The following is a 22432-nucleotide window of genomic DNA, read 5'->3' as shown; positions in this document are numbered from 1 at the left end:
CTAGAGGCACTGCGCTCAACTTAGCCCCAAAGGGTCTGAGATGATGTCATTTCCTGTTGCCATCTTTGTTTTTGTGGCCAAGAAACTGTCATCCATCCATCCATCCATCCATCCATTATCTTGTCTCATTAGATTTATTATATGTAAAAAAATCTTAAACCACAAGGTGGTTTTTCAGGGTGAAGCAGGTGAAAATTAAATATTTTAAAATTTCAGTTCTGGAAAATGTCCCTACCTCGTATTAGTGCACCCAGTTGTCACATGTTGTTAATGTCATAATCAGTAATAGTTGTTAATAAGTAACACAGCACTAAAGAACATACATCTTATAAGGTTTGTGTGCTAATGTACACTGTAATAAGTAACCAGAAAGTAGTAAATGTTGATAAGTGGTGCATTTGTATTGTGTTTGAATTTCAGTAGATCATAAGGTTCATGCAGGAACATGTGTGCCTTTTCATCTCTGTCTCCACTCCCAGCTCACTGTGACGTGTTTTCTCTTAGACTCACTTTGTGCTCTTCCTGGTGCCTTGACCCCCCGGGTGTATTTCACCCAGCGACAGGCACATGCAGCTTCAAATCATTATGATGTGTGTGTGTGTGTGTGTGTGTGTTTGTTTGTGTGTGTTTGTGTGTGGTTGTCGTGGCTGCAGACTGAATGGACCACAGGGCCGTGGCACAGGCAAGTCAGACGACCAGAACTCAGACTTCATCAATGTTTACCAGAGCTGCAAAGCTACTGTGGGGGTGAAGGAGGGGGAAGGGAGGGGTTGCCAACACACACACACCTTCCCGCACACACCCCCAAACACACAAGTTAGTCGGAATTGCATTATTGGCTCTCACCGCAGGCTTTCCTGAAATATCAGCAACCTTATGCTTTTAATTAGTGTCTGCGTGTGTATGTGTGCGTGTGTGTCTGCACATACCATTTGTGTTTCATTCTGACCCAGGCAATAGAACCAGGCTCGTATGACACTTATTCCCCAAATTCCTCTGTTTTCTTTGGTGAAACATGGAAAAACTTACTCTGACAGTCCCCTTCCCTCTTTTCTGCTTCCTAAGAAACTCTCATGTGGTGTGAGTTCCTGCTCTCCACAGCCATATATGGTCTTTCCTCCTGACGTGGGTGGGTGGGAGTGTGCCATCCAAAAAGCCTGTGGTCAAAAAGCAGAAACATTTTCCTTCTCGCTCCCGGGACGCTCTCGGCCACATTTGCCGACGGAAAACTCTGGACAACACTGGAGCTCTTTTCTCTTTCTTTTTGGCTTTTCGGGATGCGTTGACTCAAGGTTCAAAGTCGCATGGTTTCTTCCCTGTTCATTTAATTCCTCCTGTTTTCCTCTTCCCCTCTTTATTTATCACAGTTGATTTTTAGCATCCTCAGTGTCTTTAGATGGTGTGAACACACATGTAGGTGCACTGAGATCTGGTTGTTACTACTGTAGTCTTTGCATGTAGAGGAATGGTAGAAGAGGAAGTGTGTGTGTGTGTGTGTGTGTGTGTGTGTGTGTGTGTGTGTGTGTGTGTGTGTGTGGATGGCGAGGCTCTGGTCTGCAGCCTGGGAGTCGGGCTTTGAGCTATGCTGTTCATAGTCTGCTGATTTATGCGCCTCACAGGGAAATCTCTCATTTGTAGCTCTTTCATCTCATTTTTCTCCTCCACTCTTTTTTTCTTTCTCTCTCCTTTTCTTTTTCTCTGTCCTCTCTCTTCTTCCCGCCGTAATGTGATTCAGTGCAGCCGCTCGTCCCAGGCGACATGCCATGCTTTGCTTGCACACCCGGCTCTCTCTAACATGAATGAGTCAAGAGGAATCATTGATGAATAATAAGATAGAGCAGAAGGAAAATGCTATCTGGATCTAGTCGAGCAAAGGAACTCCTTTTCTCCCCTGAACGTAGTCTTTGTAAGCACCGCTCAGGCGCTTACTCACACATTGAATGTGTTTGTGTCCCCAGTGCCATAATGCTTTTATGGCCCTTTGTGTGCATGTGTGTGTGTGTGTGTATAAGCGCTTTCCACTATTGCCTTGTTTGAGTAGCCCTGTCACTTGTGCAATTCCGTGGTGTCAAAACAGATCAGAAAGGTCTGGCTTGACTCCTGCCCCTAAATACACATACACACAGTCATACACACACACTTAGACACTCAGTCTCTCTCTCACACACACACACACGCACGCACACACGCACGCACACAGATTGAAGGCTCAGTGCCAGGGCCCTTGGTGGTTGGAGGCTTATGAAAGGGTCGGACTGACGAGTGGTTGCCAAGTGTACGGCAATAAGCGTAACAGCCAAGCTAACGAGAGTCAGAACCTCTGACACACACACACACACACACACACACAGGCACTCAGGCTCTCTCAGTAGTCACTACCAATGGCAGAGCGAAAGAGTGTGTGTGAGGGTTTAGTATATCAGTGTGTGGACAGAGGCTTCTGTTAATTGACAAATGAGACAATAGAACATGAGAAGATATTGATCTTCAATCGAATGGAGATCGATTTAACTTGTCATCCTTCCAGGTGTGTGTGTGTGTGTGTGTGTGTGGGTGTGTGTGTGTTTGTGTGTGTTTGTATGAGTGGCTCTATATTGATCAAGAGCAGTCCATTCACAGAACCACAATGAAGAATATCCCTCTGTTACTTTATCTGTTTTCTTCTTTGTCCTTGTGACATTTGTTATATCACCACCATCACCCCACACCTTTTCTCCTCTCCTGTTTGCTTCGTCCTCCTCCTCCTCATTCTCCTCCTCCCTGTCTCCCTTTAGAATAGCTGGAAACCTTGGGACGGTCTGTCTGATAGCTGTTGTGCGTTTCAGTGTTGTGCTGTTTTGTTTCACTGTAGATTTCATCAAGCGCTCTTCAGTAGATTCTGAAGCAAACGCACAGAAGAGGGTGCAGGGTTATTCTACTTTTTTCACACTGATCATTTTCTGTGGCTTGTGCAACATTATGCACATACATGAATTTATTTAACGGATCTGCTCTAATCTAAGAAAGTTTGACTTTGACATTTGACAGTGTTTTTGATGATTACACACTTCGGGTTTTGCTTCAAAGTGTATACAGTGGTACTCATTCGAAGCATGACTGTCATTGCTTTCATTCATTCATCCTCAATTAAAACTGTCCTATTGTGCCTTAAACCAGAGCACCCTCATAAATGCTTCCTGCACCAGCTCCATCCAACATATTTTTTGCGACTCTTATCCATTGGGGTTACATTTAAAAATTCTACCTTACAACCCGTTATTTCAGTGAACCTCTGACAGCAGCAGTGTGAGAGTTTACCCAGTTAAAAAGCTCCCAGACAACAGTGTAAAATGGTGTCTCAGAAGCCTTGGCTGTTAAATAAAGCACTGACACCAAATCCTGATGTTTATACTGTTAAATCTTCAGATTTGCTGCTAACAAACTCCATTGTGGCTGCACCGAAAATATAACAACATCCCAAAATTTATGTTTGGCCCCGTTATCCATGAGAATACCAAAAATATGCCAAGCAGCAGAACCTGCCCAGAAAAGCAAGGCACATTTCCAATGCTTTCTTTTTTTATTAAACAGTGTTTAAGTGTTTTTGAGTGGATTTTCCCCTCAGCAAATCACATTACACTCAATCATAAATAAACTAAAGCAGATTTTACTCACTGTAAGCGCAGCTGACTCCATGAGTATGAATAGAAACTCATAATTCTGATTTTTATTACCTTGGATTGTCAACATCGGAGGATTCGCTGCCTGCGTGTTGACACAGTTTTCCAAGTCATGATGCCAACTGGGAAAAATGGGAGGCATACGAACACATTTTCTACTTTAATTACCACTACGGAGACTGAATGGAGCTGTTTTCTCAGTCAGCAGCTTGTATTTATCATAAATAGCATATGCACATAAAGTAATATGCAGGGCGTAATCATGATATCACATGGGTCGGACCTGGATTTTTGACAGGTATCTGCAGTTGATCAATCAAACGCACTGATGGGTAGAGCTGGTGTAATGTTTGTTATCGTTATGTTTTATCCCTCTCTCCGTTCCTGTGATATATCTCATCAGCTGTGGCTAATTTGGTGTGTTTGCACCGAGCATTCAGAATAGCTCAGAGCTACGGGAAACTACAAGAGGATGCAGAGGTGACAGATGGAAAGGGAATGTGTGGATCAGGATAAAACAAAGACGGAAACAGAGGGCAGGAAGAGAAAAAGGGAGGAGGAAAAAAAACACAGGGACAGAAATAAGGTTTACGTTAGCGGCTGGCCTCTGAGATGATTTTCCATATCAGCAGGCCAGAGGGAGTGGGCAAATATGATTTTCTCCTCAACTCGCCAACAGAAAACAGACCAAGAGGGGAGGGAGGGAGGTGATAGGAAAGAGGGAACAAGGGAATATAGGAGAGAGGGAAAGAGATGAGAAAATGGAAAAAGAAAGGGAAGTGTGGAGATTTGAGAAGGGGAGAGATTAAAGAACGGGTGTGGGAAGGAAGTCAACAAGGAATGTTTTTATTTACACCGTTAAACTTACTGATCAATATCGCTCCTGTTTGAAATCAGTGTAACAAATTTTTTAAATGTCTTTTTTAACTTTTAAGGTCCTTTGAGACAAGGTGCCTCATGTAATTTCAAAAATGCATGGCTGCTCAGCTGAAAACAGCCTTTTTTCTATTGCCTGTTGTAGTCGAGGAGGTGTAGTGTGTGTGAGTGTATGTGTGTGTGTGTCCGTCTCTATTTGACGTGTGAGTGTCTGCACTGCCAGGGGGCCTTGTGAAACCAGCCTGAGTCTTATACGAGCTGTGTTTTATTATTACTGGCTGAAAGGCCACTGATCTACAGTTGTTCAAGAGAAAATTTGGAGGCGGGAGACTGTAAAAATATCCTGTCTGAGAGAGTGAGAGTAAGAATGAACGAAACAGAAAATAAATGTCTAGAAGAGAAAGTTTTTGGGCGACTTCTTTTCATTTTCTTCGTCCTCCAGGTTTATTATGCCTCCAGAGCAAAAAGATGGAAGAATTTCTACTTTTGTGTGTTTGTCTTTATTGATGTGTGCTGTTCTATTCCTCAAACCCAGTTGTACAAGTAGGCACACACAGCCTCTTCTAATTGTGCCTTAATACACACCGCTGCTCCGTCTTGATTTAGCCCTCGCACTCGTCTGTGTGTGTGTCTGTGTGTTTGTGAGAGAGCGATTGGCAGACAGTTGAAGGCGCTTGTGGTTGTGGTTGTTAGGGCGTCGGGTCGTGGTTGAGGTGAGGGTACTCTACATGTACTTGGTGTGTGTGTGTGTGTGTGACTCAGATGCGGACTGTTGTGGTTGTGGTAATTGTCTCTGATGCGAGGCAGCATTTATGGGTAACAACCCAACCCACCACCTCTCTCCCTCTCTTTCTCTCTCTTTCTCCATCCTGTGACTAATTACCTGATTCCCTGTGGATTTGTTTCCTCCTTCCCCTACAACTGTTCGGGTTGTTCCACTAAATGAGAGCATGCTGATAAGTGGAAATACATTCAAACGGAGCCAAACTGAACTGAGCCCGTTCACTGCTACAGGAATGAGACTGAGCAGCTATGCTTGGTCTTAGTCATTCAAAGAAGTGGAACTAGTTTTTAGTCCTGTACGTTGCACTGCCATACTTCTCTCCGATTCTAACGTCACTTTCGAGTTTCAGCTGAACTGAAGATTTTCTCTTTCTAGACAAGTCACAGTTCAGGTTTGTGTCCATGGTTGTGTTTCATATGGCTGTATGGGACATCTGGCTGTAGTTTCTGTTTTGGTGCACATCTCGCACCTATCTGTCAGTGCAGCGTGTCGAATGGCATCACTTCTGTCTTTTCGACAGCCCTGTCTTTCTTGATGGTGGAGATATTTGCAGTCATTGACCTCTAACCTCTTGTGTCTCTCAGGTGCTTCCTTCATGGGTTCATTCCTGGCCAGCAGTCTAGGATCCCCACCCTCCCACCCTCCTCACCCCTCAGGACCTGCCGCCTCTCCTTCCTCCCCTTCCTACAGGCCTGGACCACATTCGAGCGCTTCCTCTATCTGGTTCCCCCATTCACATGAAGGTAAGACACAGAGAGAGAGAGAGAGAGAGAGAGGCAGCCCAGAGTGCTCGGGTCGCTGGTTAATCCAGGGTCTTGGTTTGGGATTAGACTGAGATGGGGCCATTAAGTGGTTTAACCAACACTGAGCTGAGGCCAAACACGTGCAGTGACGCCTCAGAAGACGCTCCTTTTAGAAATACACACACACACACACACACATACACACACACACACACATCCACACAACTGACTGACTGTGTGTCAGAGTTTGTGGCTGTTTTCTAGTTTTCTAGCTAAAGCACAAAGATGCTTTTAAAACTGGCAGACGACCAAATCCTCCTTCTTCCTCTCTCACACACTCACTCAAACACACACACACACCTTGATGCAGTACAGCAACATAATCTACAGCACACTTCAGGTTCATATATTCTACTTCCCTCCCCTCCTCTCACTCAATCATCTGTCAGCACCCTGCCCTATTAAAGGAGCCAGTTTTAGGTTTCATGAGCTCCTACAAACCTCCCTCACACGCACACGCACACGCACACTGAAACTTACCCCCATTTCCACCATCCACTCCCTGTGCACAGCCCCTCCCCCTCTTACCGCAGCCCCACCCTCGGGGCCCCTTCTGGGCTAACCGACCTCCAACGGCCCTCTTCCTGATCAGACACACGCACATAAATAAAAATGTGCGCATCCACACGCATCATGTCCTTTGTCGACTGTTAACCGTTTGTGGTCAAAGCGTGAGCTCGACTTAAGTTATCTGTCCCTCTCAGGTATGCGCACACATGTGTTTCTGTGTTTGTGTAAGAGGATTTCTTTTTTGACAGAGAGATGAGTCTGAAGAGATAACCTCAACAGAAAGACGGCTTCCGCTGCAGGCTGTGTTTCTCAACCAACTGAAAACCGTCCGGATTTCACGTTTCACCAGCTTTTCACAAAACGCCAGCTGAGTGAACGCGACCCTCCGTGAAATAAAATGAACAAAGCAAAACAAAAACAAAACCAAACAACAACAAAAAAAAAAAAAAACAGTGCAGACACCAACTTCTTTTGTTTTCTCTCGTATTAAGCGAAGAAACGCTCTATGACCGCCGCACTGACGTCACAGCACACGTCATAGCAGGAGCAGCTCAGGTGTAATCGATAACAGTAATCAGTAACAGCTGCAGGTGAGCAGCTCGGCGTCTGCGGACTCACAGGAATGCGGTGACCATCACACACAGCCATCATTAGTGTTACTGGTTACACCTGAGTGGTCCCTGCTATGACACGTTCAAGTGTCTGCTTTAAAAAGGGGAATCTTCAGACTCAACTGCTCTGTCAGTGACCAAACAACTGCAAGGCCGCACATTTGAGATTCTAAATAAATACATACATAAATAAAAATAAAAACAAGTTCGATTTTATTTGTCATCGTCCTTTAATTGCTTCGAGCAGCGAAAGGTGGTCCGTCTTATTCTGGAAGGAAGTTGTGTTTACGGAACAGTTTGTTTTTTTTTTAATTTGTCACATCCTGGTGGTGAAGAAAGGTGCACAGAAGAATTTAATTTGGGGCAAATAAGTCGAACACACTCCGTCTAACTCGCACAGACAGGGCCTCTCTCCGCCGTGGCGCACATTTGGAAACTCATGAGAGCCGAGTTTTTACGCACAAAATCTCTCCTGATACAGCTTTAAAGCCTGAAAGGAGACAAGAGTTTTGTTTGTACTACTGCCTCATTTGCAGCTCATCGAGCGATAAATAGCAACAGTTAAGCCCTGAAAATGAGCGCTAATGTCGCCCGGAGTGACTGTCTTAAATCAGATTCACAGAAAGAGTCGGAAGGAAGGACTTGAGCGAGAAAGTGTGTGTGAGGGGGAATATGTGTGCGCCTATCAGAGAGATTTTGTGTCTGTGTGGCTCAGCTTTGATGTCTGAACACACACACACACACACACACACACACGTGCGCGCACACACTACAAATGATTGTTTTTAAGAATTCAAGCCAGGGAGCTCCGGTAGGCGGTCTGCCAGCTGGCCTCCATCCAGAGAGTGGAGCGTAGCCAGCGCAGAGTCGAAACCTGGCCGGTACACACTCTAGACAGGCACAGACTCAACACACACACATACATACACGGAGACACATTCATGAAAAATGCACAGTTGTTTGAAATAAAAAACACACATTCTTTCAAACACGCAAATCTTCCCTTTCTCTTCTCCTGGCTCTCCCACACCTCTCCTCCTCCATCTTCCACACCTGGCCTTGTTTTTTTGTCTCCTCTCCTTACCTCCCTTTCCTCTGTCCTCTCATCTTCGCCATCACAAAGCTCTCCACTTCCCTTTCACGCCCCCCCCCTCCCTCCCTCACACACACACACACACACACACACACACACACACACACACACACACACACACATACACACACACACACACTCCCCTCTCCATAAGCCTTACAGCAGCACCAGATTGGTGCCTTTCCAAATTGACAGCTCTGTTCTTCTGGTGTCTACTGACTTTCCTGTTCAATCACTAGCCTCCTCTGTCCTTTCTTCACTTCCTTCTCTCTCTCTCTTGTTTTTTATTTCTCTCCCCCCTTTTTTCTTTCACTGCATCCCTCTGCTGTTTCTGATCCTGTCTTCTCTCCAGTCTCCCCTCGCTCCCTCTCTGCCTACTGAGTTTTATCACTCATCATTACCCGGGGGATTGGCTTTAGATGGCTGATAGAGCCTTTTGGCTAATTGTTGCCATTTAGATTCACTGGTTGTTAACCAGTCAGGGTAATCACACACACACACACACACGCACACACACACACACACATACACAGCCGAGCATACACATTCATGCATTTACATTGCAGCATGAACATGGAGACCCAGTGAGTCCCACACACACACACACACACACACACACATGCTGGGAGCAGTGAGGGGGTGTTGGTGGTTTTGCAGTGCGACTGTGGAATGCGTAGGATGAGTTTTTATGGAGTGCTGTTTACTTTGGCCACCACCGTTAAACTTTTAACGGCTGCCAATTAACGGGCCAGCAAGGACACTCTGTGGGGCATGAAACCAGCTGCTGGAGAACACACTCACACATAAACACACAATCCAAGCCTTTTGGCCCCACGACGTGGAGATGTGTGCCTCCTGTGTGCTGTATGTTTGTGCATTCATACATGAGCTCGCGTGTATGTTTGCATGGGAGTTTGGTGATTTAGCTGTTTTTCTCCTCAGAACAACTACCCTGCACACACATACACCCGCACTGACCCTCATCCATACCTACAGTATACCCATGCACCCAGCATCAACACAACCACCAAGACCTCCTCTATCCCACGATTCAGTTCAATGTCCTTGAAGACAAGGAACAGAGTGAAACGACCATTTACCTCCCAGTGACCTTCTGGGAGGACTGTGTGTGTGTTTTAAGGATCGGGGGGAGGGGGGTTGCTGCGATGCTTCATACTATTTGTCTTGGGTTTGGGAAAAATGTGTTTTGTAGAAGAGCAAATTCCTTCCAGTTAAATGCTGCAAACACTTGGCAGTAGCTGTCGGCTGTGGTTTTTGTCACCACTTTGTCCACTGTAAATAATGTCAACTCATGTGGTGTGTTTGTGCAAAAGTGCATTTATGGTAAAAGTAGCACTAACTGGCCATATTTTTTCAGTGTTTTCCAAAATGGCCCCATTTGATGATGGATTGTAGAGATAAACTGTTTGTTTAGAGGGCTGCTGAATGTCAACGCTGCAGAGAAACATCAGTTCCCTCTCCCTCCCTCTGACAGGGTACCCCAGCTATTCAGGAAGTCTTGCTTCTCCTTTTCTCCCCATGAGTCCCCTGGATCACCATAGCAACGGTCTCTATGGGCAGCACCGCTTCTACGAAACTCAAAAAGGTAGGTGCTCGTGTGTGTGCGTGAGAAAATAGCTTTATATATGCTATATGCTATAACTGCTTAATCAGCACTCGCTAGAGGAATAAGAACAGCTGGTAACTCGGTTTTTCAAGCTGGCAGCTTCTCATTTCTTTTCCTTGAGTTATCAGAAACATGTTTAATAAAGTGTAATAAAACCTACAACACAATTTTACAGCTAAAACATAAATTTCTCTTAATCTTTATGCCTGTAACTTTAGTGATCTATTTAAAATTAATCTGTTCTCCTCCTAGATCACTTCTACATGAGAGGCCTTGCTCACCAGCCCTCTCTGCTGTCCACCAATCACACCCTTCCTCCCTTGTCCAGAACCGCCCCAGGCCACCCACTTGGCTCCTGCAGCCGGGAGACAGACAGTGGGGGAGGAGGCGGCAAGAGCACCAAGGATGTCGGTGAGAAAGGTGTTTCATCAGTGTCCAAGGAGAAGGAGCGATCAAGCAGCAAGGAGCGGCACCAGGAGAGCAAAGACAAACAGCACCAGCTTCATCATCACCATCTTCATCAGACAAACCCTCCCACCACTCCCTCTGGCCATCACCACCAAGCTTACCCCCACCCTCACCACGCCCTTGTTCCTCACCTTACTTCCCAGGGCCGGGAGGAGGACCACAGACAGTCTCTAGAGCGACACAAGGAGCTCAGAGACAGCGACTTGGGCAGCCAGGGGACAAAACATATGAGTGCTTGTAAACTGTCCAGCAGTTCTGGTGCAGAGACTGGCAATGGAGTGAAGGGGGGAGCACTCAGCAGCTGCAGTGATGGTGGGGTTGGCAGACCTCCATCTGGAGGTGGCAGGCGGTGCTCCAAAGATGGACCCATAAATGAGGAGATGAGGATCAGCGAATCCTCAACTTCCTCCTCTGAATGTATGAGACGAGGGGCGGCGGCACCCATCTTGGCACCTCCCGCCTCCCATTCTGTGACCTCCTACTCCATGCCTCCTCCCCCTCCACCACCTCCACCTCATGCCTTGCACCTGGGCTCCACAGTCACAGGAGGGTGGCTACACCACGCTCATCATCATCCTCATCCTGAGTTTTACTGTCCCCCTGCCCCCCTTACGCTCACGTCCTCCAAAGATCCAGTGTCAATCCCTGCAGGGTCTGGCAGGGAGGCAAAAGTCATTGGCCCTACTTATGTGCCCTCAGTTGGGCCATTGAGAGACCTGGCAGCCCCTGACTGTCGTGGAGCAGGAGGTGGGAGAAAGGGAGATGACAAGAATGGGGAAGGATCTTTTGAAAACCTCAGTCGACCTAGTAGCTGCCAGAAGAAGGAGAAATTGCAGCAGCTGGGATATGGCAAGGCTGACAAATCTCCAGACTGGAGCCACCAGACACAGCACTACCACAAACCCAGCCCCAACATGAGCTCTCAGCCTGAGCTGCGGTCCTGCAGCCTGGAGACGTCTTCATCCTTCAGAGAGGTTGAAGTTGTGGAAGATGTTTTCCGGCCCTCACTTTCACTAGATGCTCAGGGGACTGGTGCTGGACAGAGCACATCCAAGAGTGGCCCCAACACCAGCCCTCCTCCATTAAGGGACTGCTCTCACTCAGGTCCGCCTTCTGATGGGAAAGTGGGATCAGGGGTTCAGAGGGAGGGACAAAAGGTTGCAAGGATACGGCATCAACAGCACAGCAGCCATGGAGCAAGCACAGAAGAGAAGGGAAGAGATGGAGGTCAGACAGCACCTTCTTGGGGGACTAGAGGGAGCCACCAGGAAGACCAGAGAAAAAGCTCCCATCATGTGTCAGTTGGAAATGGTGAAGGAAAAGGGCTCAGCAACAGAGTCTCAAACAGTGACCACAATCAGCCTCATTCTCAACCACCACCACCTCTATCCCACTCCTCATCACAAAGCACTGAGGGTGAGGGCAGTGCCATGAAGAACCTAATGAACTACAGCTCCCAGCAGCCACTGCTGCTGCCACAGCGGAGCCCCTTTGGAGGTTTGGGCTGTCTCAAGCAGGGTGGAGAGAGATCAGAGAAGGGAGACAGAGGAGGAGCTAAGAGCAACACCTCCCTGCAGGACCCGCCCAAACAGTCGCTCCCTCCTCGCCGAGGTGCCACTAATGAGGGAGAGAGGGGTGACAGAGGTGGGAAGGAGGCAGGGGAGGCAGGAGAGGGGGAGGTGCGACAGCCTCCAGTAGGTATAGCAGTCGCAGTAGCCCGGCCACCCCACCGTTCCCCAGACAGCACCCCTGGACACAGCCGACAGGGCAGGGTGCTGCCCAGCATGAAAGGTCAGACATCATTTATGCTCCTTGTGCTGAAAGTCAATTAAAGCTGTTTCTGCTCCAGGCCGCATTAAAGGAAAAATCCTAGGGAGCAGTCATTGGTGTTTCACAGTAGCTTATGTTTCTTAGTTGTTTATTGGGGACACATGCAAACCAATTTATCTCAGCTCATTATTTTGCACATGCAGGGAGAGATTCATGGTAAGGAACTTCTGCAGGAGCAGATTTTGTCAAAGACGTTGTAGGAATTGTGCAACATCACTTTTTATAATGGCAGTCTATGAAGCACATTACAGCCTTTACAATGAAATGAACATAACAATATGATATTAGGTATAAAAGTATCTGCAGATAGCCCTTAAAGGAAAAGAAAAACAACTGAAGTTGCGAATGTCACATCTGTTCTGTGCTTTCAGAAGTATGGGTGTTATAAACTCTGTCATCTAACTATATTGTTCATTGGTGACTGACAGGAAGTGTAAACGTGTTTCTCCGGCTGTATTTGCAATTCAGGGGTGTCACGTCCTGTCTATCCGCTCGGCCGGGAAGCAGAGGAGAGGAAGAGGATGACAGAGGACCAGATCAGTCTTCATCACCTGGACAGAGACAGAGAAATGATCATCAGGTACACTAAAATTCACACACATGCAGTCATACACACACACACACACACACACACACACACACACACACGCACGCACACACACACACACACACACACACACACACACACACATCTATTCATGTTTTCTCTCATCTGATAAGCTGCAGTTCTTTTATTCTCTTGGCTTCTCTCTCCCAGTCTGAGGCTCTGCTTCTCTTTTCTCTCATCCCCTCACTCCATTTACTCTTCTCACCCTTTGATGTGGTATTTCTGTACCCCCTTACTCTCTCTCTTCCCCTGTCTCGCCTCCTCTCTGAGATGAGATGTGGTGCATTAATGTTACAGGGACTAATACTGTGGTCTCTGAAGTATCAGGCTCTTATTATGTAGTCATATTAAGGGAAGAAAACATATAATGAGAACTCATAGACCCAGCACAAGATGATGGCTGCTCCTGTTGCCATCACATTTCCTTTTCTTGATGATTATAATGGTAGTAGTGGTAATGAAGATGACAAGGATGAAGATAATGATCATAATGATGGTGATGATGATGATGATGATGATGACAATAAGAGGCATAATCAAGATAATGACCAAGTCCACCCCACCTACGACCATGACAGGGAAAACAAGGATCGCGTTGAGTTTGCCAGGATCCACCCTTCAAGTAGTTGCCACGGTGACCTGACCTCTCACCTCTTGGTCCCTGGAGGAGCCAGCCAGTTAGGGACGGACCCCGTTACACATGCTCACCCAGCTCACCACCACTGGATACAGAGGACGGGAAGTCCCTCCCTGTGGATGGGGCATTCGTACAGTGAGTACAGTGGACACAGTCTTTACGTCGAGTTTCTCTCTTTTGCACTTTTTTTAATGTTTTATTGAGATTACATATCTGCCTCTATGTGCTTAGGACAGTAAACAGAAAAACTTAAACCTATATGCTGAATAAGAATTGCAACAAACACATCCCAGGATTTCCCCTCTAATCAAGCCACTATGTTTGTGTAGTAGTAAAATCAGTATTTAAATGTTGCACTCATTTGGCGTGGTTATGTGTGTCTCTTTGTTCCAGGTCTCAGCCATGTGGGAATGAGTCCCGGCTTCCCACCCGGTCTGCCCAGCCCTCTGCAGCCTGTCCTGGGCTCGCTAACCCAAGACCCTAATTCTCCTCTCATGGTTCTTCCTGCAGAACCTGGGACTCATCATCACCTTGGTACGCCAAGCCCAGTGCACACACACACACACACACGGATGCAGACTCACACATACACACAGACTCTCTCAAGCGGCAGAGCTTGTATTCATTGCCGTCTACCCGCACTTACTGCCCCCTACCTCCCTCCTTCTCTCCATTTGTACCGTCGGAGCCACTGCCATTTCTCTCCCAGAGTTTTAGTATCATTGGCTAATCATAATATAATGCTCAACTAAGTCCCTCTGTCAGTGGCACCGTGTTTTATGGCTTCGTTAATGGGAGCAGCTATTCCATTGCCCCCCTCTGCATGTGCCCAGTGTTATGCAAACCGTTTAACTGGTGTTCATTTCTCTTGTGGTGGAGCACTGGTGTATTTGGACTGGACTTCGTCTTTGTACATGCACGTGCACGTGGACATCTAAAGTTAGTCGTGTTCATGTCTGTAACAGCATGAGACATTGTTGAGTGTTAAGGGCTGTGTTGTACATGTCAGCCACTGCGAAAAAAGAGTGTGTGTGTGTGTGTGTGTGTGTGTGTGTGCGTGTGTGCGTGTGTGTGTGCGTGCGTGTGTGAGTGTGTGAACACTGCTTTGCAAACAGGCTGTGAAATTTAATTATCTCCCGCCTCCCTTGCCTCGCTCCGTGGGAGTTCCTGCAGAGAGGGGAAGTGCATCCACTGAACCCTTCCCCTGGGAAACATTAGCCCACTCAGGCTAATCTCACAGAACAAAGGTTCCCAGCGACAAGGCAGCCAAGGAGCTGTGTTGGTGTGTGTATGTGCATGTGTGTGTATCTAATTTCATATATGCCTAGGGTGGGACTTTGGAAATGCTGTGTTTTCCCTACACAGAAAAACACCATCATTAGAAACTGAAAGAGTTAAAGAAGGTGTATGAAGAATGTGGATTTATTGATGTGACTATGGCCAACATACAGGTCACAGTTATTACAGTCAAGATTGGCTCTCTTGCCAATCCCACACATTCAAATGGGCAGTTTCACAGTTCAATGATACAGTTTCTCTTCATGACTTTCCTGGCATGCCAGCTGTGACCATTAAAATATTTCTCTGCTGATTTTTTTTACTGCTTATGTAATAAGAAAGAGTAGAGTTTGTGAGTTTACTGATAGGAATTTTTACTTTCTGGCATTTTTGTGCAATGCTAACCTTTGTAACTCACCCTCTCTTGTTGTTTCCTCCTCTAGATGTTCTGGAGCAGTCAGGTCTATGGCCACCTGTGTACGGAGGCAGAGGGCCTCCTCCTCACCTGCAGCATCACCCTGTCTACTCCCGCAGCTCATTTCTACGGCAACAGGAACTGTATGCCCTGCAGCATCAGCACCAGCAGCAGCAGCGAGCCATGGAGCATATGCATCGGCACTCTTTAGGACAGGTACAAGTAATACAACCTGGACACATGTGGGAGAAGTTACATGTGAGTTTAAAATTTCAGAGAAGTTGTTCGTTAGTTACACAAAAAAAATTGTGTAAGTGTGGACAAATGAGAATTAGGAAGTATGTAAGCATTTCCGCAAAAGTTAATCTTTCTCCTTCAAGGAGTGAGAAGTAGAATGCAGCGTCACTAATCATTTGACAATCTCTCAGCACAGATAACTTTCTCGATGCTAACCGTATGCAAAACCTCGCTCAACAATATTTATTTAAGCCAATGACTTCTCATTTCTGTTGGCAAAAGGTTTCATTGAAAAAGAGACGCTGGTGTTGTGCTTTTGCACTCTCACGTTGCCAGATCATTTGGCAATCAAAAAGTGTGGCCAACACTGTGACTTTGTTTTTCATAGCTTTCCTGTCAAGAGGTTTTTCTCTATAGCAGTGGTGTTTATTAGTGCTCACATTAAGTATCTTGTGTCCTGTTTGTGTGTTGATTTTTTGAACAAAAGATGTTAAACATTTGATAAAACAGATAAATAATGAATTACTGAAAGAATCACCATGTAAACTCTTCATTTCGTTTCTCGCAGAGAAAACATGAGGAGCATGCAATCACCATAGAAGACTCTCCTCACGAATCTTCAGCATCCAGAACTCCTTCTTCATCCACCACCTCTTCTCATGTGGCCAAACCGTTCTCACACACCCCTCCTCCAGCCAAAACACCCACACCATCTTCAGGGGTGTGCCCCAGCAGCCGCCAGTCACCCTGCTACCACTCCCCATCCAGGCGTCCGCACCCACCGAACCCTCTGACCCCTGCGCCAAGCCCGGCTGCAGCAGCTCCTCGCTCCCCGGCGATCAGCCCTGCTCCCTCACACCTCTCTAAAGGGCTGGAGAGGGGCAGCGATCGAGGAGAGGGACAGCCGCCTCAGGACTACCCACAATCCCTAGAGCCAGGTGAAGATGAAGAAGCCTGTATGCTGATCTATTAATGCAATGTGTGAAGGATGAACATTCAGATAACATAAATGCAAAAACAGAGAACAGGACAGGTGGTTAGACACAATGTAAAGGCAAAAAACTGAAGGATGTACTGTGAGTGAAAGAAGATGGGGAGAGATGTAGAGTGCTGCTGTTGAAATGTAGCACAGGTCTTTGAAGCGTAGTATTCTTTTGATTTTGCAGAAATTGTTTGAAGCATGGCTGATCCTTTGCTTTGTGTGTCCTTGAGTGTGTGTGTGTGTGTGTGTGTGTATACAATATTTTGTGCAAGCTAAAGAGGGACAGCGGGCAGGTCTGCCATTAGGGTCAGAGAAAGCATATGGGTGTGTGTATGTGTGACCTGCCTGCTTGCACTTGTATGTCTGAGCTGGTATGTGTGTCACAAGAGGAAGGTCAGTGAAATCTTCAGACAGACTCTCCTTATCCTTCAGGGGTCCTTGAGAAGTACAGGTGGAAGAATACGCATTCATCTGGCTGCGTTGTCAAGGGGCGGAGGGATACCATCAATAATAAAGAAGGCAGGGGTGACAGGGCCGGCATTGCAATTGCAAGAAAACGGCAGGGTGTCATCAATATCCCACATAGATCTGTGCACCCACTCACACTCCTACACACACACACACACACACACATAATACAATTCAATATATATAATACATCTACTGCACACATACACACGTTCACACACTCCATGCGTTTTGTGCACCCTGCTATTAGTGTATTATGCCAGCTGTGATCATGTGCGTCATCATGTTTGCTTGAACAAAACAGCCAAGGATTTAAGCACAAGGCCTGACATTCTGTTAATGCTTATAAATAAATTGTGTATATATCAGATATTCTTTATATCAGAACACCTATTTAACCATTACTGTCTCCTCTTTCTACCAGACTTGCCTCCTGTTTACAACTACCCGTCCATCACCATGGGTTACAAAGCTGGACCCTCGCCTCCTGAAGCCCGATCGGCTGAACAAGCCATGGTGGAGGCGGAGCCGGCCGAGCCTGACTCCAAGTCCCTTCCACATTCGTGCCACGACCAGTCTCTCACCAAAGAAGAGGAGGGGAGGAAAGACGAGGCTGAGAGAGACTGTGAATTGCTGGAGTCTCAGAGTGGAGTAGCAGAAGAAAAAAAGGAGGAAAGGCAGGTGGAAGAGAAAGGATGCTCTGACTTTGAGCCTGAGAGCAACATTTCTGGACTGCTGCCATGCCCTTCCCCAGATCCAGCCTGCTCAGCCACAGGCACAGCCCTAAAAGTAGAGCCTGCTCTGGGCTGCCTGGGCCAGAAGGCCAGCCTGGAGGAGCCCCAGATATCCAAAGAGCAGGAGGATGATAGGGAACATGAAAAAGAGGACATAGAGGAGGATGAAGGAGAGAAGTCAGAACCAACAGAATGTACCGTCTCTGTGCCTATAGCACCTGAAGTGGAGAGGGAAGAGGTAGAGGATAGGGTGGATAGGGACAAAGATGGGGGGAATGCAGAGGCATCTGGGGGGGAGGAGGTGGAGGAGGAGGGGAGGAATGAGGCCAGTCCAGACGAGGACTTGGTGGAACTAACGTGCGATTCTACTGCTCCTTCCCCGTCCTTCAGCCCTGTCCTCCCTCCCACTGCGACTACAGCAGCCCATCTCCAAGGGGCCTACATGTGGAGCCTGGAGCTCCTGATCGCCGCGGCTCTGTGTGCCACCAGAGATGCCTTGTACCCACCTAAATCTCCTGTCCCAACCCCAAGCCCTTCACCTCACCATGGTATGGAGATACTGGGAGAACTGGCTGAGTTGGAAATCCAGCAGAGGAGCAGGAAGAGCCAAGAGAAAGATGGCGAAGGTGAGAAGTGCTCATTTGAAAGTGATTTGTTGTTTGCATTGCTACATAGTTTAAATCTGACATTTTGACCAGTTTCAAAACCTCTTTAATTTCATAGAATGCCTCTTAAACAAAAACAAGGCTTAGGCTTATGCCTGATGTTTTTATGATATCCTACATTTTATACTGTCTTATTACAGCAAACAGGACCACAATGTCCCTTAAAATCAGATCAAGGAAAAATAAAAAAAGTTACCCTACTTCTTTCATGCCAACACAAACACACACTTGCAGTGAACCAAAAAGGGAAAAGGGTCTGGGAGATGTGTGCAACCCAGATGTGAAGACTATCAACTCACACACAGACACACACATTTCCCACTAACTGTCCTGCTTCCTTCCTCAGCCCAGACTCTCTCTCTCTCTCTCTCTTCTTGTCCATAGACGATAGTTTTCCCCCTGGGGAAAGTTGGGTGTGTGTTTGAGTGGGACACAGAGATGGACAAACAAGCTGAGCCTCAGACACAAGCCAGCACACTCGCACACACATACACACTCACACACTCTGCCCAGTGTGTCCCCCAGGCTCTGGCGTCTTGCTTTGCTAATTAGAGCCTTTCCTTTAAAACACTTCTCCTGTAAGCGCTCCTATTTTCCTCTCGTCCCTTTGAGAGAAAGTGTTTTTATTTATGCCAGGATCTGTGTGTGTATGTTTGCCTGTATTTGTGTGTGTGCGTGCACTGGGATGTGTGTGTGTGTGTGTAAGCTGTTAAGTAATCCCAGATGAATCCCTGCTCTCCTCCATCACAGTCAATGTGTCTCTCTACCAGGCTGCTTGCTCCCTGCCTGCGCCTCCTCCTCCTTCTTTGTTATTTTTCCCCCCCCTCACCCGCTTCTTCTTTTTCTTTTTTCATTAAACCAATGTAATCTTGTGTGTAAATCCTGCCTCTGCAAGCCTTGTTGACGGAATTAATAAGTGTAGAAATCATACGACGCTCCGCAGCTGTCTGTGCATGTGTGTGTGTGTGAGCTACAGAGTGTGAGTGTGCATTTGTTTACATGCACGTGCACGTGGTTAGCATGTGTAATAGGTGTGAAATCAATAAGTCCTGTCGTGGCGTGGAAAACGTTCTCCAAATTGCAACACATTTATTTAAAACCTGCACTGGCCTCACTGTGTGGAATGTTATTAATACTGCTGATGGCGTTTTTTTTTTTTTTTTTTTCATCGTGACTGTGTTCAGGAGATGAAACTGATCCCAGACAGATGCATTTATGCCGCTCCTTGACGTGGGAGGATATCTCAGCCGTTCACTAGAGATTGCAATTACAGATTAAGGAATCAAGAGATTCTTTCCCCTCTAGTATGAATTAGCACCATTACTTCTATTTCCACACAGACAGAGGAGCCGTTTGTGTCATAGTTTCCTTTATTCCTTCACATTTTCTTTATATTGAAATTTTGGCTCAATAAACATCCTTAATGGCCTCTAATGATGACTAGGCCCATATCAACTGTAATGGTTTTTAATTTTCCTCCACTGTTCTTATTTTTCCCCTTCAAATCCCCTGTGCTGCCTCTTATTACACCCTTCACCCCCTTTACAGACACAGTATGGTGTTATTACTGTGCAAAGATGTGTGTGTGTGTGTGTGTGTGCTATGTACAGTGGGCGGAAGGTAGCTATCGATTGTGGCCATCCTCCAGGATACTAAACTAGGTGTGGTGATGTCAGCAGTGATGTCATCCTGTCAGGGTAATCGGAGCGTGCCATTGGCTCAGAGGTCTGACAGATGAGATGGCATTGACCTCTGTGAGCCGGGACAGGACAAAGCCGTATCTCTTAGCTCTGTTCCTGCTCCTCTCTCTGAGGAGTTACCTGTCGTTCTCACATCCATTTGTTCTTTCGTTCAAACTCTTGTTTTTTGTTTTTTTTTTAATCTCGCTTTACAGATGAAAACTCCTTCCTTCCTGTCCTCTTCTTTCTCCTCTGTTTACCGCATCTCAAACACGCAGGTTTTAATAATGTCAGGTGTCAGTGAATAGGCCTTAAAGCTCCAGTGCACAGTAATGCACAGAGTAATCCTGTAAAACCTCTCCTCTCCTCATCTCCTCTCCACTCCTCTCCTTGTCTCCTCTTCTCTCCACTCCTCTCCTTGTCTCCTCTTCTCTCCACTCCTCGAAGGGGAAATTGGATTCTGTCCATGTCCATAATGAGGAGATGTAGGAGAATAAATAGATAGCTCAATAAACACTTTGCCTCTTATTGCTTCTCCTCCCCTTTACTCCCCACCCCTCCCCTACCTTTTTCGCACTGCATTGCACTCCTCCTTCTCCTCCCTCCAGCCTGTTGTTCTCCTTCTCTCCAATTCTCCCTCACACAAATTCATGCCCATGTCTGTGCAGCTCAGCAAAAACGTTGTAGGTGCTTGTGTGTATTCAGAATCAGTGTGTTTTATTTGCCTAGGTTTGTGTGTGTGTGTGTGTGGATCGTCTCATGAATATTCTGTTTCATCTACTGGGTGCTGTGACAATGACGGAGTTAATGACAGTGACAGATGTAGAGATCGTTCTCTGCTGCTCCCCTTTGTGTGTGTGTGTGTGTTTGTGTGCACGATTAGGCATGAACACCAGTATACATCAAATAAACTACACAGCTAATATCATAAATATCACCACTTTTCAAGGCATGATTTCATCGCTCCAGAAATAAATCCCTTCAGCGCTCAACATGCTTTATAACACTGTGTCAGCCACTGTGTGATGTACCAATCTTAAACCACAGCGATCCGTCTCTGTGCAGGTGAGGACATACTGACCTTTGACCTCCACAGTCTGGCGACGCTGGCGGCCGCCCGTGCCCTGGAGATGGGGGGAGGGGCTGTGGACGAGGGGGCGGACAAGCAGTGTCCAATCAGGAAGAGGCTCAACCTGCGCAGGAAGTACAGCTGGACACCTCGCCATGAGCCGGTGAGGCTTTGCCAAATGTGTTTTTGCAATTGTGTATGCAAACACACATCATTCATGCTGAAAATGTGGGGAAGTATTGACCAATAGACATACACCTCATTTTAATTTTTATCTACTAAGCTTTAACAAAACTGGCCTGGCATTTGCATTTTTATATACTTACTTTTATATACTACATATATATATATATATACATATATATATAAATTATTTTAGTGAATACCTTTTTCTAATGCTACTTCCCTATGTCACCTTGAATGTAAATATTTTAGCATGGATCACCTTATTGATCTCCCAGAAATGTCTTTTTAGGGCAGGTGTTGGTTAACAAACATTAGCTGCTTCAGGGATCAAACCCGTGAGCTGCTGGTAACAGAAAAGTAATCATCAAGCTGCCCAGACACAAGTGGGCTACTTCACATATCCGGTGACTGTTGAGCTCAGTTTGTGTCCAGCATTTAAATTCCTCTGCTATGTATGTGTGTCTGTGTGTGTCTGTGTGCACTGTGTGTGTGTCAGGTGTGCCCAGTGAAGGGGTCCATGGAGACGATGGGAGGGGAGGAGCTGGCCATGCGTGTCCAGCTGGCTGAGCTACAGCGCCGCTACAAAGAGAAACAGAGAGAACTGGCCAAGCTACAGAGGAAACACGACCACCAGTGAGCAGAGAAAACAGACACACACTTTCTTTTTGTCGGGATTGAACCGTGCATTCCAACATTCATAATTCTGCTGTCATGCTGCATCCCCCTGATTTATCAGGACTTACCGCCTGCTCATACCTAATGCAGTTTGACCTGTAGCCGATACAAGGTTCTTCCTGATTTCTCCTGCTGTCCTGACTGCATCTTTGATCTCTCTCTCCCCCATATTCCTCCTCAATCTTGTCTTCCTCTCTGCAGGAAAGAGGAGACGTCTCGCAGCCCTGCCCGCCGGGGGCCAGGCCGCCCCCGCAAGCGCAAGTCCACCCCCGGCCCAGCTGCCGCAGAGAGCTCCAAAAGACTCAGGTCAGTCCGCTGATATTGCGTCAGTATAATCAGTGTGATTGGCAAGCCCAACTCATTCATCCTGATTTCTGTTTGTGTTTTTAGTGAAAGGCACGGTTGATTTTCAAGAAGTTCTTCTTCAGCTGAATTGATTCGAATACTCTATAGCTGATGATTTGCTTGATTGGGCACTGGAAGGAGCTGCTCACTCACGCACACACACATTCTCACAGCCACACATACACACAATGGGT

At 46.6% G+C, this 22432-nt stretch overlaps 1 protein-coding gene and 1 long non-coding RNA gene across 5 annotated transcripts in view; one reads left to right on the top strand and one right to left on the bottom strand.

Annotated features, from left to right (window-relative positions):
• The window catches only part of bahcc1b (BAH domain and coiled-coil containing 1b), a 58748-nt gene that overhangs the window by 22275 nt on the left and 14041 nt on the right, over positions 1 to 22432 (top strand). For all 4 annotated transcript variants that reach the window (XM_026316456.2, XM_026316455.2, XM_026316454.2 and 1 more), the window contains exons 3-14: positions 5904 to 6062; positions 9832 to 9942; positions 10216 to 12222; positions 12730 to 12841; positions 13447 to 13640; positions 13899 to 14039; positions 15227 to 15414; positions 16004 to 16373; positions 17310 to 18245; positions 21029 to 21195; positions 21715 to 21851; positions 22095 to 22199. In XM_026316456.2, the coding sequence (XP_026172241.1) occupies positions 5904 to 6062; positions 9832 to 9942; positions 10216 to 12222; positions 12730 to 12841; positions 13447 to 13640; positions 13899 to 14039; positions 15227 to 15414; positions 16004 to 16373; positions 17310 to 18245; positions 21029 to 21195; positions 21715 to 21851; positions 22095 to 22199 (4627 nt within the window). The remainder of the gene's footprint in view (positions 1 to 5903; positions 6063 to 9831; positions 9943 to 10215; positions 12223 to 12729; positions 12842 to 13446; positions 13641 to 13898; positions 14040 to 15226; positions 15415 to 16003; positions 16374 to 17309; positions 18246 to 21028; positions 21196 to 21714; positions 21852 to 22094; positions 22200 to 22432) is intronic.
• Positions 12361 to 15328, bottom strand: LOC113136018 (uncharacterized). The gene is made up of 3 exons (XR_003296219.1): positions 15202 to 15328; positions 13520 to 13618; positions 12361 to 12812 (listed from the first exon to the last, which is right to left on the bottom strand). It is a non-coding gene; the product is annotated as an uncharacterized LOC113136018 (long non-coding RNA).

This window comes from Mastacembelus armatus, chromosome 19, assembly GCF_900324485.2.
Source record: "Mastacembelus armatus chromosome 19, fMasArm1.2, whole genome shotgun sequence".
Classification (NCBI taxonomy): domain Eukaryota; kingdom Metazoa; phylum Chordata; class Actinopteri; order Synbranchiformes; family Mastacembelidae; genus Mastacembelus; species Mastacembelus armatus.
The sequence above is the reverse complement of the archived record's forward strand: the minus strand, read 5'-3'. Positions and strand labels throughout refer to the sequence as shown.